This window comes from Phocoena sinus, chromosome 2, assembly GCF_008692025.1.
Source record: "Phocoena sinus isolate mPhoSin1 chromosome 2, mPhoSin1.pri, whole genome shotgun sequence".
Classification (NCBI taxonomy): Eukaryota; Metazoa; Chordata; class Mammalia; order Artiodactyla; family Phocoenidae; genus Phocoena; species Phocoena sinus.
Window position 1 is genome coordinate 3,899,025 of NC_045764.1, and position 19,702 is coordinate 3,918,726.

General features: G+C 41.2%; 1 protein-coding gene across 11 annotated transcripts in view; it reads left to right on the forward strand.

The window, feature by feature from the left end:
* Positions 1-19,702, forward strand: part of NSUN6 (NOP2/Sun RNA methyltransferase 6) — an 83,515-nt gene that overhangs the window by 30,754 nt on the left and 33,059 nt on the right. For all 11 annotated transcript variants that reach the window (XM_032622488.1, XM_032622480.1, XM_032622481.1 and 8 more), the window contains exons 6-8: positions 1,225-1,306; positions 4,263-4,382; positions 10,055-10,199. In XM_032622488.1, the coding sequence (XP_032478379.1) occupies positions 1,225-1,306; positions 4,263-4,382; positions 10,055-10,199 (347 nt within the window). The remainder of the gene's footprint in view (positions 1-1,224; positions 1,307-4,262; positions 4,383-10,054; positions 10,200-19,702) is intronic.

The window sequence follows — 19,702 nt, forward strand, 5'->3', positions numbered from 1 at the left end:
AGACAGGTAAATTGTTTTCCTGAGTTCTGTGAGTTATCCTGGTGAATTGTCGAAGCTGAGGAGGGAGTCTAGGAGCCTCCAGATTCATAGCCAGTCAGTCACAAGGCCAGGTCACAGCCTGGGAGGTGCAGCTGGCACCTGGAGCGGGGTCAGTCTTGTTGGACTGAACCTGTGGATTCTGACGATGACCCCAGACAGTCTGTCAGAAGTTAAGTGAATTGTAGGACGCCCACTTGGTGTCCAGAGAGGTGGAGAGTTGGTGGGTGAGAGAGAAGCCCACATGTGTGGTGTCAGAAGTGTTGTGAGTAAAATTAGCCCATCTGCATCACGTAGGGTACACACGTCTGTGTAGGTGCTGCTTTGCCACAGTCAGTTCATAAACTCCGAACTTACCTACGTGCTGTGTCTGCGGGCCCCGTTCTTCTTTCCGTGCCCCTGTAATCCCTGAACAGCACGTTGACTTTCCCGTCTTCTCGCGCGCTCTCGTGTGATCTGTGCAGCTGGCCACGCTTGGCTTTTCTCTAACAGTGTGCTTGTGTACCTCCTGTCCCCTTGGACAGCCTCTCTGACTGCAAGGTTTGTCTCAGTGGATCCCCGTCCACCAGGCCATCCTGGGCCCTGGCCCTTCCTGCTCCGATCAGGTCCACTGCCACTCACAGCTGGGGACAGAGGTGGCAGAGGTCATCCTGTGGATGGTGTCAGTACTGGGCAGTTACTCTCTAACGAGATGAGAGGGAAGCAGTGTGGCACGTTTGTCACGGCTTATCACCAGCATGATTCTTAACATATGTTTTTATTTTTCATACAAGTACCAAGCATAGTGCCTGGCAAACTGAAGGGATCACAAAATGTTTGTTGAATTGAAAGGCTCATAACAGCGGTCATAAATCTGTTACCAGAAAGATGAGAATGCATCAGTGAATAAAGACTCAGATGGTCTTCACTTTTTAGTCCGTGCAGATCTCTAAAGGAATGCAGTGGTGCTCAAGTGAAAATTTTATGTGACTTTATCCTTTTTAGTGCTCCCAGTGGCCTACTCTACTGTGGGTAAAAATCCAGAAACACTTCACAGGAACACTTTTAAGTATTTTGGTGTTGAGTAAAAAAGGTTTTAAAAAGGCAGAACATCTTATATTTGACTTGTTACTTGCGTATATTCTTAGAAATGGAGATTGTGCAGATTGTCTAATTTATACTGAGTAATGTTAGATTCCTGTTTTTCAGAGGTGTAGGCGTAAGAATGACAGACCCAGTGTATCTGAGCCCCTCATTTGACAACGTACTGCCTAGCTACTTATTTTTACAAGTAAGTATTTGTAAAAGCAAAATACTTAGTGACACTGAAATATACTTCAGCGAATTATTTGAAATCTAAGGGTTTGTTTTTTTCGCTTCTATTAACTTTTTTTTTTTGCAGTGTATTTATGTTTTCTGATCTACCTTTGGTTAAGTAGTAAGGAAAAGCTTAGTAAGCACTTTGTCTTTTTCTCAAGTGATGAACTACCTTTTCTCCCTTCATTTGCCCAGCGGTGCTTATCGTAGGATAATAAGCACAGTACCTAGGGTGAGAAGGCGTGCGCAGGGCGCTGCCGCAACTCCGGCTCACCCTTAGGAAAGGAAAGGCTCCGCCGTGTGAGACGGCGGGGGTCTGTGTCATTTCTTTCGGGCACCAGTTCTGAGCTTTAGTTTGAGAGCTTCTTCCTGAATGTGCTTTCCTTCCTCTTTCCTACCCTCAAGTTTAATAAATATGGTTGTACTTTTCTTATTATAAAATGTCTGTAACTGCTGTTAAAAAAAACCAAAACTACTTAGTTTAGCTTATTGTAATGATTGCTTTCCATTTCCACTATTAACCCCTAAATAAAGCATGCATTTGCTATACATGTAACTGTTCCATGTGTAAGTCTGAGTGAGATTCACATGGTTTACTACTAGCAGATTTTGGTCAGATGGTTATCAATTGCTGTGATATAACAAGTAATTTGTTTTCCATTGTCCAGTTTATGATGTACTTTCATGTACATTAGCTCATATGATTTGTTACAGTCTGCTTGTTAGGTGGCGTTTTTATTATTTTATTATTATTACCAACGTAACATGAAGATACTGAAGGCCGAATCTGGTCAGGTTCTTGAATAAGGTCGCATAATGGGTAGGTAGTAGCATCTGTACCCAAACTTAAGCGTAGATGACATTTGCTTTCTACTCTGCTTAGTGTGTAACCAAAAGTCATTTTACAAACCCAGAGATTAATTCTGGGGTGAACAAATAGAAAAACAGATTTACGTTTGTCATCTGATTCTACATTAGTGATGATGTAAACCGTTAGGATGCATAATCTAATATAAAGTCATACACGGTTACGTAGAATCTTCTTCAGTAGTTTCTGCCAGCCTTTTTTATTACTTTCTATTTTTTATTTAATTTTTATTTAAAAAAATTTTTTTAGAGAAACAGTTCCCAAGAGTGCTCTTTTTTTTTTTTTTTTTTTATTTTATTTATTATTTATCTTTGGCTGTGTCGGGTCTTCCTCGCTGCATGCGGGCTTTCTCTAGTTGCAGCGAGCGGAGGGCTACTGTTCGTTGCGGTGCCCGGGCTTCTCACTGCGGTGGCTTCTCTTGTTGAGGAGCACGGGCTCTAGAGCACAGGCTCCTTAGTTGTGGTGCATGGGCTTAGCTGCTCTGTGGCATGTGGGATTTTCCCGGACCAGGGCTCGAACCTGTGTCCCCTACATTGACAGGCGGATTCTTAACCACTGCGCCACTAGGGCAGTCCTGCCAGCCTTTTAAAAAGTGTGGTGTTGTGCTGGGCTCTTTGAATATATCATCACAAGCCTGCACTGGCTGTAACTGAAGAACACTGATACCAGTTCTTGAATGATGTTCAGCAACCTCTTGTGAAGATGAGGTAGTTCATAGGGTGATTGGCTGAATACCTTGTAAGCCCCAGAGTTAGGCAACTAATACTTTGTCCATTCTGTGCGATTATTGAAGGTACTTTACAGAGAGGTAGAATTATATACTTGGGAAAATCCCTGGTGAAATTTGTGGGGTTTTTTTTTTTTTGATGCCTCTTGCCTTGCCTTTCTTTGTAAACCATTATCCCCAAATCTGTACTGTTACTTGTTTGCAACAGCTAATGTGGGAGCTTCACATTGTGGGTTCCTTGTTGAGGAGAGAAGGTTGTAAAGGGCTGGTGATAATTGATTATTTCTCATGTAGCATTGAAGTTACACAAGGATGTACTTTATAAAGTTAATTGGAGTGTCGCACACAATCATTAAAATTACGAATGTGCAGTATTATTTGGTTTTTCAAAACCACAAAGGAAACTTGATTTGTCTGACCACAATCCACAGAACTGCAGAAACGCCTTTGACGTCTTTCACGATTGAAATGATTGACAGTGAAAGGTTTAATACTTAAATATTTACAACAGCTGTTTTCAGTTATATTCTAGTTGCATTCTAGGTTATCTGGAATCAAAAATGGTGCTCCAAAGTTGATCTTTTCATTGCCTGGTTTCTTGGAAATAATTGATTTAAAAGCCAGATGAGGTTAGATAATCTGAGAGCTTTAATACGTGCTGCTGCCTGGACTCTACCACATGAATGGGCTTTAGTTGGTCTGGCTGGGGTGGGGCCTGGGTCAGGATGGTGAAAAGCTCTCCCAGGTGGTTCTGGTTTGCAGCTAAGGTTGAGAATGGCTGTAGCGGTAGCAAGGGTGCACAGCTAGCTGCACGTTAGAAGCACCTGGGGAGATCTTAAAAACACTGATGTCTGGCCCTATTGCCAGAAATTCTGATTTAACTATTCTAGATGACTGCACATTAAAAACAACAAAAGACAGAACGCACCAGGTGATTTTGTCGTGCAGCCAGGATTGAGAAATACTGTAGAGAAAGGTAGTAGATGAAATCGTTTTAGGGAAACTTGGTCATCATTTAAATATTTAATGAGGCCTCTTCACTGGGACTATTTCATGCTTTCAACTGATTGCATACCAGAAGGTTCTTAACGTATTACGTTGGATTGGAAATTTCTGTCATCTTTGGCCATTACATTAAGGTTATCTTTGTTTGGGGTGAAGCATCACTATCATCTCTAGATGGAGAATCACTGAACCTTCAGTGGCCACATACGTGTTTTAGTGTCTTTATATTAGAGTTCAGTTTTTAATGTGTCGTGTCTTTACGTCCTCTGATTCTGAAACTTAAAATGATCTCGAGTCACTGATAACAAATTAATTCTTTTTTCCTTATAGAATTTGCCATCTGCTGTAGTAAGTCATGTTCTGGATCCTCAGCCCGGAGAGAAGATTCTAGATTTGTGTGCGGCCCCCGGAGGCAAAACAACACACATTGCAGCGCTTATGCATGATCAGGTGAGGCCGTCTTCGCGCAGAGCTGCTCTTGATACACTGCGCGTCTCAGTGATGGAGGTGGGAGTATGTGTGACCTACGGAACATGGTGCAGACATTCATAATCTGGTCGATTTCGATTCAACCAAAGAGAAGGCCGCTCAGTGATGTTATTCATCACATATTAAGTTCAGTAGACCATTGTCATTTGTGAAGACTATCTCAAGACCTTCTTGAATCCCAGATTTGCCTAATACATTTATGGAATAGAATTTTTCCCTCAAATGATTAAGTCTAAATGAAACACTTAAGAGATCTTTTCATGTTCTTAATTACAGGACTTGACACTTTTTAAACTATTCAAATAAATTCTACCACTGAAAGTTAACTTGGCAGCCCGTTATTAAAGTGTCCAAATATATATTGTTGATACATATGCAAATATAAAGATGATAATAAATATATTGGCTTGGCCAAAATGTTCGGGTTTCTCCATAAGATGTTTTTGGCCAACAGAATACATGCACACATACTGAACGTCTATATGTGTCTGTGTTCTTCTTGCCTTGGGGTTCATAAAAAGCATGATTTGACTTAATTAGTAAAGCCTGCTTCATTGTCACAAAAGAGAAGTCTGTCCTTGGATAACTTTAGCTCAAATGTTACTGCTTTTCCTATGTATGCATATTTGCCGATGTGTTTTCTTGCATCGTGCGCTAGTTTTATCTGTGTTCAGAGCTGTGTGGCCTTGTAACCACTCTGTGCTTCAACTGAGATTCTTCAGCTTGAGGAGGATACGGCCAGTTGATGCTATCTTTCCCGTTTGTTTCAAATTCTGTAAAACCAAATGGTTCCTAAAATGTTTGCACATGCTAGTAGCTTCACCTACAGTATCTTTCTTGATCTAGAGTCAGATTTTAATTGATGGACTGATTAAAAAAATATTGATTTATTCTTACTGTGTGCCAAGTACTGGCGTACAGCAGTAAACCATAGTGACCACAGTTTCCTTCTTCATGGAGCTTACATTCCAGTAAAAGGACACAGATGAGAAACAAATGAGTGAGTAAAAGATAAGGCATATATAGCTGTGGGAGGGGTATGGGATTGGGAATACTGGGGAAGGGAGAGTGAGTTTGCAGTTTGAAGTGGGTGGCGAGGGAGAAGCCCACTGGGAAGGTGGCATTTAAGGAAGACTTACAGGTGGGAAGAATGTACCAGCGAGAGAAGACGTAAGTGCGAACGCTCAGGCTGGATGCTGCCCGACTTGCTGGGGAAACCGGGGTCAGGGTCGAGGACCGTGGTAGTTTTGTGGCGTAGACTAAGTGAGGAGCAGGGTGGGGGTGGGGGAAGAGATCAGAGAGCGGGGCGCCGGGGCATGGGCTGAGCAGCTTCGCAGGCTCTTCCGGGACTTCACGTCCGCTCCAGTGATGGGACGTCCTTGGAAGTTTGGGGCAGAAGAGCGACATAAGCTTGCGTGCTCCTTACCTTGGCTGCGGCGTTGCAGACAGGCTGCAAGAGGGCAGCGGCGGAAGCAGAGAGACTGCTTAGGAGACAGCAGTTCAGGGGCGTCATGGAGGTGGTAAGAAGTTGGTCGGATTCTGGGTGTGTTTCGAAGCTGGGGCTGTTAGGAGCTGTTGGTGGATTGGACGTGGGTTGTGAAAATGAGAGGCCAGTGCAGTGTGACTCCTTAGGTGTTTGGCCAGAGGACCTGGAAGGATGGAGCAGTCGGGTCGGGAGGGGCACATTTTGCAGGGAGAGATCAGCCATTTAGTTTGGGTTATACTGCAATGCGGTCCCATTAGACAGCCAGGAGGTGGCGTGGAGCAGGCAATGGGGTAGTTGAGTCCAGGATGCAGGAGAGAGGTCGGGACTGGAAATGGAGGTCTGGAAGTCGTCAACACGTGGATAAAACATGCGAGGCCGTGAGGCTGTTGCGGGCGGGAGAAGTAGGGGAGGCTGGAAGGCGAGCCTTGGGGCTGCGGTGCGCCGACACTCGGGGCTCGGGGAACCAGGAGGAACGGCCACCGATGCGGCAGGACCACAGAGGCCCATGATGCCCTGGGCGCCGCGTCAGGAAGGGGTCGAAAGGGGATGGAGCGAGCAGCTGGGTGAAACGTCCCGGCGGGACCAGTGAGGTGAGGCCCGAGAACCCCCTCCCCGTGGACTCAGCACCTCGTGCGTGATGGCGGTGAGTGGAAACGCCTGCTTGGATGGAAAATGAGAGGAAGCGAAGAAAGTGAATCAGGACAACTCTTTTGCGGGGGCAGGGCACGTTTGTACCGGAGGGCAGAGAAATGGGGCAGCGCTTGGAGGGTGGACTCAGGGATTCCTTTTTTTAAGATGAGGGAAGTAGCAGTGCATGCTGATGGAGAAGAGCGATTAGAAGGGGAAATTGGTTACCCCCCAGGGAACGGGAAAATGGCTGGAACAGGATCTTGGGGTAGGTGAAATGGGACAGGATTTGATGCACAGCGGCTTTAGATGGTGGCGTGAGACGGTTTATCTGTGGAAGTAGGAGGTAAGGCCGAGGATATGGGCAGAGGTGTTGGTGGACTGGTACACGTGGTGGGAGACTGGGAGTTGGCTTCTGTTGTTCCAGTTTTCCATGAAAAGGAAGCAGGGTCTTCAGAGGGGAATGGGGATGGGGAGGGGGAAGGGCAAGGCAGGGCGTTGGGTTTGAGAAGACAGGAAGTGTCGATCTAGGATAAGGAGTGAGAATGGCCTATGGATGCGTCATGAGAATTCAGTTGTGTCCCAGGGCCCCATGAGTACAGCAGTCATGGATTTAGAGTGAGATGTGCTCTTTGGCTGCGTGGGGGGCATAGACAGGAAGTTGGTGAAGGCCTGGGTTTAATCACAGCTGAGCTTTTGTCCCTTGGATATGCGAGAAACAGACGCACGTGAGTTGAGGATGTATATAAGGGAGTGTATGTAACGTGCCGTAGAATCTCAGCCGGGTGAAGAGCAGAGCAAGGACACAAGAATAGTGAGGGCCGTGTATCCGTTGTCACTTTTCTAATTTAGCTCAGATTTATACAGCAGTAAAAATGCTTATGTGCCTAGGAAACTCAGCGGTTTTCTTCCTAGTACTAATTTATAGATAAGAAACAATTACCTACTGAGGGTAAGACTTTCTGGCATGGAAACCTCCATGAGGCTGATTTAGCAAAAGCTTTTCTGCTCCAGCTAATTTGCCTGATAAAAGATACAGTATTTCCCACTCTCGCAAGTGCCAGATGTTGGACTTTTATCTGGTGATACATTTTCTGATCTATATTTGATGATGCTTAGGACTGTCAAGGGATTTACAAGCAATCTTGCACAGAAAATAGTTGGAAATTGTACTGTGTCAAGGATGAAAGTGTAACTTTTCCCTTTCATTAGTGCAGATAACTTTAATTGTCCGAAGACTTCTGATGAAAATTGTCATTCCTTACACATTCATATTTGACACTATTAGAATTTCTGAAACATTCACAATGTCACAAATGGGGATAAAAATATATAAATATAAAATTTTATATTTTCAGTAAATACGCTGAAGGCCTAAACCTGTCATCTCTGCACTATAAATGTGTGTGTAAAATCCATACACTGTCTGTATGCTCTTCGCATATACATAGACACTTGGCAGTAGCACTAATATAACCTCAATGAGCAGCCTTCAATCTAAGAAAGATCTCCAATAGAAAAAGGTATTTGTCGTTTAAATATCGTGGAATTGATATCCGTGGTTCATTAGAGGAGATACACTTGCCTATTGACTTACACTGCTCTTTGTCGAAAAAGAATTTAAGGTGGTAAACAGTAAAAAAAAAAAAACAACTCTAGGGAAAAAATGCATTAAATACCACCAGTGTGTAAAATGAACACAAAACAGAAGGGTTCATTTTATGGAATTGTGGTATTTAATGCAAATCATTTTTCAGTTTTCCTGAAAGCTCAAATGTAAAGATTATATGCTTTGAGGAAGTGATAATTATCCCCCTCGCTTACGGTATGATATTTATTGTGTTTGCTTAAAAGTATATTCACTCAGAGGTATTTTCTGCTCTCCAGTAAGAAGTCTTTCCAAAGAGGGGCTGGATATTAGAGGTGTGTGCATTCTCTGCTGGTTTTATAACGCTGTGTGTAAACAACCACACAGCCTCGGTGGCACTGCATCACCTCTGGAGTCTAGGATTCAGTCGATGGCCGCCAGCCTGACTGTGGCACCTGGTCCCTGTGGGTTGGCCGGAGTTTCTCATGGCCTTGGATGGGCTCACTCACTTGGGTTAGGCTCAGGTTGGCTCAGCTGAGGCCACTGGAATGTCTTGCCTCTGGTCCCTGCATCTCTTGCCCTCCTGTGGGACTAGGGCACTAGCACAGCAGAGCACAGTAGCTGAGGGTCAGCAGTGGCAGAGGACAAAGCAGAGCAAGGCCAGCGTTCCGCATCTCTCCTTGCATCACTCCTACTGTCATCCCATCAGCCAGTGCAAACCAGGTGGCCGAGCCCGACTCGGACCAGCCGGGTGTTGCAAGGTCAATGGCAGAGGGTGGGGATACATGGAGACTTGAAGAATTGGGGCCATTTAGGCAATCTCGCAGCGGGCCAGCACCCAGGAACCTGAACAGAAATATTTGAGCCAGAATTGAATCCCAGATTTTGTTAATACTTTCAGTTTGTCATTGCTGTTGATTTTTGTTTGTTTGTTTGTAGTTAAGCAGAATTTTGTATAAGTGAGGCTTCCAGTCTTGTACTTTTGTAAGAGCAGCCTTCGGCCAGTGCAGTTTCTCCTTCACTGTAGTTACAGTGGAACCTTATTCTGGTGGTTTTTGCCTACTTTTCCAGTTCAGCTCACTTGAAATGGGTTCCCTGTCCGTCGAGGTATTAACTGGAACTATGCCGGCCACTAAACCTGGTGTCACATTCAAGAACATAATCAGCAAATCTTCAGTATTGTAGTCTGTGCAGTCAATGCGTACGTCACAACAAGGAGGAACAAAAGCAAAAAAAGTACACTGAAACGTTTACATCACCATCTCTGCAGAACATTTCATAGTATGTTTTAAAATACCATGTGACTATCACAACTCATTCACAGAACTGTAGCCTCTTTATTGACTTTGACTTAATCGAAGTGTTCCCATGTAAAATTATTTTTGAACTACTACCAGTGCAGAACATTTGCTGTGATATACAGGCTTCTATTTTTGTCTTTAGTTGTCAGAATTCACATGAATTTTGTTACATGTATGTATCTCAGAAAGTATTGGGATGAGGATTGATTTTACAAGTAACATTCATCTGTATCTCAGAGGACCAGAAGGCAAATGTCTCAGAACGTTAGTTGATGCTCTTCCAGAGGTGAGCAAAGCACATCAAATTGGCAATTTTTAAATATTTATCTCAAATGGGTATTTTAAAGTTTCTTTAGAAGATTGCAAACACTGCTTTTGCTTTTGAATTTTGCGGATTAAAAGTAGATGGGCATTATAAGAAAATTATCTGTCAAGATTGTGTTCTTTAAAAGGTAAGACTTAAGTATTGGATGTAAATTTGATATTCATTTGGATGATGACTTCAGCTTTAAAACTGGGGATAGGAGGAAAGTGGGGAAGACTATAATTGTTGTCTCTTTTTCTCATTATTAATAACTTTCATGACTGCTTTGGATTTTCACTTTTTTATGTGTTTGTTTTGTTTTTTTAGGGAGAAGTGATAGCACTGGATAAAATATCCAACAAAGTAGAAAAAATAAAGCAGAATGCATTATTGTTAGGGCTAAATTCCATCAGGGCATTTTGCTTCGATGGAACAAAGGCCCTTAAACTTGATATGGTTAAGGACACAGATGGTGAGTTAAATTTTATCTTTTCAAGGCTTTTATAATTGGCATTTACAAACAGATTGTCAGATTTTGCTACCTATGTTCTAGCCCCTAAATAGCCATAGGGCCTTGGCATGGATCTAAGGTATTTTGCCGTAATAGATGTCTTTTTGCTTTTCATCTTATCTTTGAATATCAAGTTTTTAATACAGAATCAAACCTCCAAGACTTGGTCAAACTCTTTGTTCTTAACCTATTTGTTTTATTTTATTTTATTTTTTTATTGAAGTATAGTTGATTTACAGTGTTCTGTTAATTTCTGCTGTACAACAAAGTGATTCAATTATACATGTATGTACATTTTTAAAAAATATTCTTTTCCATTATGGTTTACCACAGGATACTGAATATAGTTCTTTGTGCTATACAGTAGGATCATGTTGTTTATCCATTCTATGTAAAAACTTACATCTACTAACTCCAATTTCCCACTCCATCCCTCCCCCAGCCCCTCCCCTTTGGCAACCACAAGTCTGTTCTCCATGTCCGTGAGTCTGTTTTGTAGATAGGTTCACTTGTGTCATATTTTAGATTCCACATTTAAGTGATATTATATGGTATTTGCTTTCCGACTTATTTCACTTAGTATGATAATCTCTAGTTGCATCCATGTTGCTGCAAACGGCATTGTTTCATTCTTTTTCTATGGCTGAATAGTGTTCCATTGTATATATGTACCACATCTTCTTTATCCATTCCTCTGTCAGTGGACATTTAGGTTGTTTCCATGTGTTGGCTAGTGTGAATAGTGCTGCTAGGAACATAGGGGTGCATGTATCTCTTTGGATTAGAGTTTTCTCTGGATATATGCCCAGGGGTGGGATTGCTGGATCATATGGTGGCTCTATTTTTAGGTTTCTGAGGAATCTCCATACTGTTCTCCACAGTGGCTGTACCAATTTACATTTCTGCCAACTGTGTAGGAGGGTTCCTTTTTCTCCATATCCTCTCCAGCATTTGTTATTTGTAGAGGTTTTAATGATGGCCATTCTGACCGGTGTGAGGTGGTATCTCATTGTAGTTTTGATTTGCATTTCTCTAATAGTTTAGCAGTGTTGAACATCTTTTCATATGCCTACTGTTCATTTGTATTTCCTCTTTGAAGAAATGTCTATTTAGGTCTTCTGCCCATTTTTTGATTGGGTTGTTTGTTTTCTTTTTGTTGTTGAGTTGTTTGAGCTGTTTGTATATTTTTGAAATTAAACCCTTGTTGGTTGCATCATTTGCAAACATTTTCTCCCATTCTGTAGGTTGTCTTTTCGTTTTGTTGATTGATTGTTTCCTTTGCTGTGCAAAAGCTTGTAAGTTTGATTAAGTCCCATTTGTTTATTTTTGTTTTTATTTCTGTCACCTTGGGAGACTGACCAAAGAAAACATTGGTATGACTTACGTCAGAGAATGTTTTGCCTATGATCTTTTCTAGGAGTTTTATGGTGTCATGTCTTATGTTTAAGTCTTTAAGCCATTTTGAGTTTATTTTTTGAGTATGATGTGAGGGAGTGTTCTAACTTCACTGATTTACATGTGGCTGTCTAACTTTCCCAGCACCACTTGCTGAAGAGACTGTCTTTTTCCCATTGTATATTCTTGCCTCATGTGTCAAAGCTGTGTGATTGACCGTAGTTGTGTGGGTTTATTTCTGGGCTCTCTGTTCTGTTACATTGATCCATATGTCTGTTTTTTGTGCCAATACCATGCTGTTTTGATTACTGTAGCTTTGTAGTATTGTCTGAAGTCTGGGAGGGTTATGCCTTCTGCTTTGTTCTTTTACCTTCAGGATTGCTTTGGCAATTCTGGGTCTTTGCTGGTTCCATATGAGTTTCAGGATTATTTGTTCTAGTTCTGTGAAAAATGTCATGAGTAATTTGATAGGGATCGCATTAAATCTGTAGATTGGGTAGTATGGCCATTTTTTTTTTTTTTTTTTTTTTTTTGCGGTATGCGGGCCTCTCACTGTTGTGGCCTCTCCCGTTGCGGAGCACAGGCTCCGGACGCGCAGGCTCAGCGGCCATGGCTCACGGGCCCAGCCACTCCGCGGCATGTGGGATCTTCCCAGACCGGGTCACAAACCCGTGTCCCCTGCATCGGCAGGCGGACTCTCAACCAGTGCGCCACCAGGGAAGCCCAGTACGGCCATTGTAACAATATTAAATCTCATCCAAGAGAGCATGGGATATCTTTCCATTTCTTTGAATCATCTTCAGTTTCCTTTTTTAATGTTTTATAGTTCTCAGTGTATAAGTCTTTCACCTCCTTGGTCAGGTTTATTTAGTATTTTATTTTTGGGAGTGTGATTTTGAAAGATACTGGTTTTTTGTTTGTTTTTACATTCCCTTTCTGCTATTTCATTATTAGTGTAAAGAAATACAACTGATTTCTGTATGTTAATCTTTTATCCTGCTAACTTCCTGAATTTGTTTATCAGTTCTAGTAGTTTTTGTGTGGAGTTTTTAGGGTTTTCTGTGTATAGAATCACGTCATTTGCATATAATGACAGTTTTATCTCTTCCGTTCTAATTTGGATACCTTTTATTTCTTTTTCTTGTCTGATTGCTGTGGCTAAGACTTCCAATACTATGTTGAACAGAAGTGGTGAGAGTGGGCATCCTTGTCTTGTTCCAGATTTTAGTGGGAAGGCTGTCAGCTTTTCACTGTTGAGTATTATATTAGCTGTGGGTTTGTCATAAATAGCTTTTATTATGTTGAGATGTGTTCTCTCTGTACCCACTTTGGTAAGAGTTTTTATCATGAATGCATATTGAATTTTGTTAGATGCTTTTTCTGCATGTATTGAAATGATCATGTGGTTTTTGTTTTTTCTGTTGTTGATGTAGTGTATCACATTGATTTGCATATGTTGGACCATCCTTGTGAACTTGGGATGAATCCCACTTGGTCGTGGTGTATGATCTTTTTTATGTGTTGTTGGATTCAGTTTGGTAATATTTTGTTGAGAATTTTTGCATCTATATTCATCAAAGATATTGGCCTGTAATTTTCTTTTTTAGTGGTTTTCATATCAGGGTGATGGTGGCTTCATAGAATGTCTTTGGGGGTGTTCCCTCCTCTGCAATTTTTTGGAAGAGTTGGAGAAGGATCGGTAAGAGTTCTTCTTTGTATGTTTGGTAGAATTCACCTATGAAGCCATCTGGTCCCGGACTTTTGTGTGTAGGCAGTTTTAAAATTACAGATTCTATTGATATTTCACTTCTAGTGATCAGTCTGTTCAAATTATCTATTTCTTTTTTTTTTTTTTTTTTTTTTTTTTGGCGCTACGCGGGCCTCTCACTGCTGTGGCCTCTCCCATTGCGGAGCACAGGCTCCGGACGCGCAGGCTCAGCGGCCATGGCTCACGGGCCCAGCCACTCCGCGGCATGTGGGATCTTCCCGGACCGGGGCACGAACCCGTGTCCCCTGCATCGGCAGGCGGACTCTCAACCACTGCGCCACCAGGGAAGCCCCAAATTATCTATTTCTTGATTCAGTTTTGGTGGACTTAATGTTTCTAGAAAGTTGTCCATTTCTTCTAGGTTGTTGAATTTGTTGGCATATAATTGTTCATAGTATTCCCTTATTTTTTTTGTATTTCTATAGTGTTGGTTGTTATGTCTCCTTTTTCATTTCTTATTTAGTTTATTTGGGTTCTCTCTCCTTTCTTCTTGGTGAGCCTGGCCAGAGGTTTGTCAATCTTGTTTATTGCCCTTTCAAAGAACCAGCTCTTGGTTTTATTGATTTTTTTTTTCTATTGTTTTTAATCTCTATTTTATTTATTTCTCCTCTGATCTTTATTTATACCGTCCTAATGCTGACTTTAGGTTTTGTTTGTTCTTCTTCTTCTAATTCTTTTAAGTGTTAACCTATTAGTTATAGTTTCATATTACAGCTCAGAAAGCTGAGATTTGAGACAAACCTTTCAGTTTTATGATTCTTCATTTTTCTTGAGGAATTGGGGATATAGAGCCAGAAGGGAAAAACTGGCACATATCTTGTTTTGGAATAAAATAATACAGTAGTTAAATTGCTCTATTTCTCTCTCTTTGTGTCTATTTCGATTTGGTTTCATAAATTATTCAAGAAACTTGCATATTTTAATGAAGTAATTAGCATTAGTTTCTCTAGAATGTTCATTGATTAAAGATGCTATTTGATTCATGATGACTTCTTAAAAAATTAATTTACTTATTTTTAAATTTTCTTTTATATTGGAGTATATTTGTTTTTTTTTTGCGGTATGCAGGCCTCTCACTGTTGTGGCCTCTCCCGTTGCGGAGCACAGGCTCTGGATGTGCACGCTCAGCGGCCATGGCTCATGGGCCTACCTGCTCCGCGGCATGTGGGATCCTCCCGGACCGGGGCATGAACCTGTGTCCCCTGCATCGGCCGGTGGACTCTCAGCCACTGCGCCACCAGGGAAGCCCCTATATTGGAGTATATATATATATATATTTTTTTTTTTTGTGGTACGCGGGCCTCTCACTTTTGTGGCCTCACCCATTGCAGAGCACAGGCTCCGGACGCGCAGGCTCAGCGGCCATGGCTCACGGGCCCAGCCACTCTGCGGCATGTGGGATCTTCCCGGACCGGGGCACGAACCCGTGTCCCCTGCATTGGCAGGCGGACTCCCAACCACTGCGCCACCAGGGAAGCCCTGGAGTATATTTGATTTACAATGTTGTGTTAGTTTCAGGTGTACAGCAAAGTGATTTGGTTATACATACACATGTATTTATTCTTTTCCAGGATTCATGATGACTTTTAAAATGCCTGCTACATCAGTAGTAATGTGAAAATCCACATACCTTTAAGAAATTATTTTGTAACTTCTGCCTAATATGTAGTAAGTCACACGTGATTAAGAAGCCAAAACAAATGACGCACATGGAATACTTGCCAGAAAAACAGGGACTATCCTGAAGAAGAGTGGGAGCAGGTCGGATTGAATTGCCTAATTACATGACAACAGTGTGTCATGGTCAGTGGCTTGTCAGCCATAAAGTGTCAGCCAGGGGTTTGCAGGAGTTTATATCAGTGTGTAGGCTAGGGGGCTGTACCAGAGACCCAAAATACAGTGACTTAGAAAAGATAGAAGCGTTTTTTGGTTTTCTTGTTTATTTTTGTCTCACTGAAAAGTTAAAGAGGTGGACATCCAATGCTGGGAGCTTCATCTCTGGGTCCAAGACAGCTGTTCCAGTTTTTATCCCAGGGGGTAGAGAAAGGGACTGGGAGATGCACAAGACCTGGAAGTGGGGTGCATATCCCGCTGGCCACAACTTAGTCGTTTGATAAACTTAGCTGCACAGGGGGCTGGAAGACATAGTCTTCAGCTGTGTTGCCATGTGCCCAGTTCACACCATTTCTATAGAAGAAGAGGATAATTGTTACTGAAGAACAAATAGCAGTCTGCCAAAAGCTTTGTACTATTAAAAGTGGAGATGGGGCTTCCCTGGTGGCGCAGTGGTTGAGAGTCCGCCTGCCGATGCAGGGGACGCGAGTTCGTGCCCTGGTCCGGGAGGATCCCACATGCCGCGGAGCAGCTGTGCCCGTGAGCCGTGGCCACTGAGCCTGCGCGTCCAGAGCCTGTGCTCCGCAGTGGGAGAGGACGCAACAGTGAGAGGCCCGTGTACCACAAAAACAAAAACAAAACAAAACAAAACAAAAATGGAGATGGTGACTGTTTCCATTTTTTTCTTTTATTCATCGGTAAAATTTTTCTTCCCCCTTTAAAGTAAGTGAAAGAGCTTGAAAGCCTCTGAGTGGGTAAGTGAGGTGCGTAGTATAAGGTGCAAGGAGTGACCCAGCAACTGTATGCTAGCATCATGCTATGTGGTAGTTTCCTACACAGTTTGTTCTGGTTACGTTCTGCTGTTATCCACATCGTGCCACCACTTAGTGATGAAAACCACAGTAATCATTTCATTATTCTTCTTCACAGTTCTGGGGGCTGACCAGCCTCGCAGATAGATGGTTCTCACTTGCAGTATCTCGTGCAGTTGCGGTCATGTGGTAGTGGAGGGAGGTGTCATCTTGAAGGTGCTCTCTTTCACATACACGTCGGGAGGATGATGGTGGCTCTCAGCTGGGACCTCTCCACGTGTCCTGGATACTCTGAGCGTGTCGGTTGGGTGGGTTTCAAGGGCGAATGTTGGAATAGCCCCAGGCAGCAGCCACGTCCCCATTTTATGACCTATTCCAGAAGTCACTTAGCATCGATTCTGCTGTGGCGCAGAATAAAGGAGAAGGAATATTACATCCCACCTCTTGTGTCACTGTGGTGAGTGTCAGTATCAGATTTTAAGCATGTATGGAATGGGCGATATTGTGGCAGCCATCTTTGGGAAGTATAATTGCTTTCACAGTTGTAAACTGTTTTTATTTAAAAAAAAATTTATTTATTTGGCTGTGCCGGGTCTTTAGTTGCGGTACGCAGGATCTTTAGTTGCGGTGTGTGGGATCTTTGGTTGTGGCATGCGGGATCTTAGTTGCGACATGCGGGATCTAGTTCCCTGACCAGGGTTCGAACGCAGGCCCCCTGCCTTGGAAGCATGGAGTCTTAACTGCTGGACCACTGGGGAAGTCCCAGATTATTTTTATTTTTAGTCAGACATTTTTATATGCATAATGGATTGTTAGCTGAACACAGGAAGGATAAGGAATACTGACTTGAAAATGCAAGAGTGTAAAAGTAGTAATGATCCTGCAAATTTACATCAAGGTGATTTTCACCAGTTCTATAGATTGCAGTAAATATGATTAAAATTCTTATATAGCATTCTAAGGTGATTTCAGTACTACAGAAAATCTAAAAAGAGAGAACAGAATGAGCTGTATGTTCAGTTGGGCTATTATTTATTAGGAATAGAGGTTATCCACGTCTGTAATGTTTTAGTTACTTATAAGGGGTAGCCTGAATCCAGTCTTGTCCCTCAGAAGGAAACAAACTGTTTTCTAGTACCTAATGTAAGTATTCCAAACATCAGTCCTTGGCAGTTTTTGTTTATTTTTGATGCTGAGGCAAACGTTTGTAATATTTAATGTTTTTGAAAAATTACTCTTTTTCTTTCGTAATTTTAAATTATGTCAACCTATATCATTTGTTAAATGGGAGAAAAAAAATTTTCTTCTTCATATTCAAGGATGAGTAATGTTCTAGTGTGTGGATAATACCACATTTTACTTATTCATTCATCAGTTGATGGACATTTGGGTTCTTTCCCTTTTTTGTCTGTTATGAATAATGTTGCTATGAACATTTGTGTGTAAGTTTTTGTGTGTTTTATCTCTTGAGTATATACCTAGAATTGGGATTGCTGGATCATATGGTAACCCTATGTTTAACCTTTAACAGAATTGTCAGACTGTAAAGCAGTTTGCAGCATTTTTCATTCCACTAGCAATGTACTGAGGGTTCATATTTCTCCATATCCTCACCAGCACTTAATATCTGTCTCTTTGATTATTGCTGTCTTGGTAAGTGTGAAGTGGAATCTCATTGTGGTTTTCATTTTTATTTAGTAGGAGCAGATTTCCCAGATGGCTAATAAGTTAATCATCTTTTCATGCGTTTATTGACCATTTTACATCTACTTGTCCATTCAGATCCTTTGCCCATATTTTAATTGGGTTGTGTTTTTATTATCAGGTTGTAAGTGTTCTTTATATATTCTAGCTATAAGTCCCTTATTAGATATATAATTTACACATAGTTTATACCATCTTGTCAGTTGTCCATTTACTTTTCTGATGATGTCATTTGAAGCACAAAGGTTTTCAAGGATGTCCATTTTATCTTTTATTGCTTATACTTTTGGTGTCAGATTCTAAGAGTTTTGTAGTATGACCTCTTACATATAGATGTAGAATTCGTTTTGAATTAATTTTTGTATATGGTGTGAGAAAAGAGTCCAACTTTATTCTTTTTCATGAAGATATCCAGTTGCCCCAGCATGATTTGTTGAAAAGACTATTTTGCTCCATCGAATTGTCTTGGTACACTTTTCGAAAATCAGTTGACTGGCAATGTAAGGGTTCATTTCTGGACTCTCAGTTCTCTTGCATTGATTGATATTTCTGTCCTTAAGCTGATAACACTGCCTTAATTACAATAGATTTGTAGTAAATTTTCATTTGCAAATAGAGATAGGTCAGTTTTTTCTTTGCTAACCTGGATGCCTTTTGTTTCATTTTGTTGCCTAATTGCCCTTGCTAGAACCTCAGTACAGTGTTGAATAGAAGTGGTAACAGAGAACATCCATGTCTGATGTTCCTGATTAGTCTTTTTTCAAGTGGCTTAGAACTGTAGGTTTGTCATAGATCGCCTTTATCAGGTTGAGAAATTAACGACTATTTCTAGTTTGTTGGATATTTTAGATCATGAAATGGTGTTGGATTTTGCCAAGTGCTTCTTCTGTCTTACTCAGATGATCATGTGGTTTTTGACCTTTATTCAGTTAATTTTCAGACTTGGAATCCACCTTGCATTCCTGAGGTAAATGCCGCTTGGTCATAGTGTATAATGCTTTTCATCTATTGGTGGATTACACTTGCTTGGATTTTATTGAGGATATTTGTTCCATATTTGTAAGAGATACTGGTCTGTGGTTTTCATTCTTGTGATATCTTTGTTGGGTTTTGGTTTCAGAGTAACACTGGTCTCATAGACTGAGTTGGAAATTGTTCTTTTCTCTTATGTTTCTGAAAGAATTTGTGAAGACTTGGTATTATTTAAAAGTTTGGTGGATTCATCAGTGAAGTCAGCTGGGCCTGGGGTTTCTTTTGTGGGATTTAAAAAAGTTACTAATTCAGTCTCTTTATTTACTATAGGTTTATTCAGATTTTCTCTTCTTGTATCAATTTTGATAGTTTGTATCTTTCTAGTAACTTGTCCATTTCATTTATCTATACAGTTTTTAGTATTCCTTTATAATCACTTTTCTTTCTGTAAGATCAGGAGCAATGTCCCCCGTTAATTACTGATTTTACTATTTTGAGTCTTCTCTCTTGGTCAGTCTAATTAAAGTTTTGTCAATGTTGTTGATTTTTTTCAAAGAACCAATTTTCAGCTTTGTTGATTCTTGTTTTTCTTTACTCTGTTTCATTAATTTCTGCTCGAATTATTTTACTTAAAATTTTCAATTTTATGTTGGACTATAGTTGATTTACAATGTATTAGTCTCAGGTGTACTGCAGAGTGATTCAGTTACACATGTATGTATATCTGTTCTTTTCAAATTCTCTTCCCATTTAGGTTATTACAGAATATTGAGCAGAGTTCCCAGTGCTATACAGTAGGACCTTGTTGATTATCTATTTTAAATATAGTCGTGTGTATATGTCAATCCCAATCTCCCAATTTATCCGTCCCCCAACCTTTCCCCTTTGGTAACAGTAAGTTTGTTTTCGAAGTCTGTGAGTCTGTTTTGTAAATAACTTCATTTGTATCATTTTTTTTTAGATTCCGCATATAAGTGATA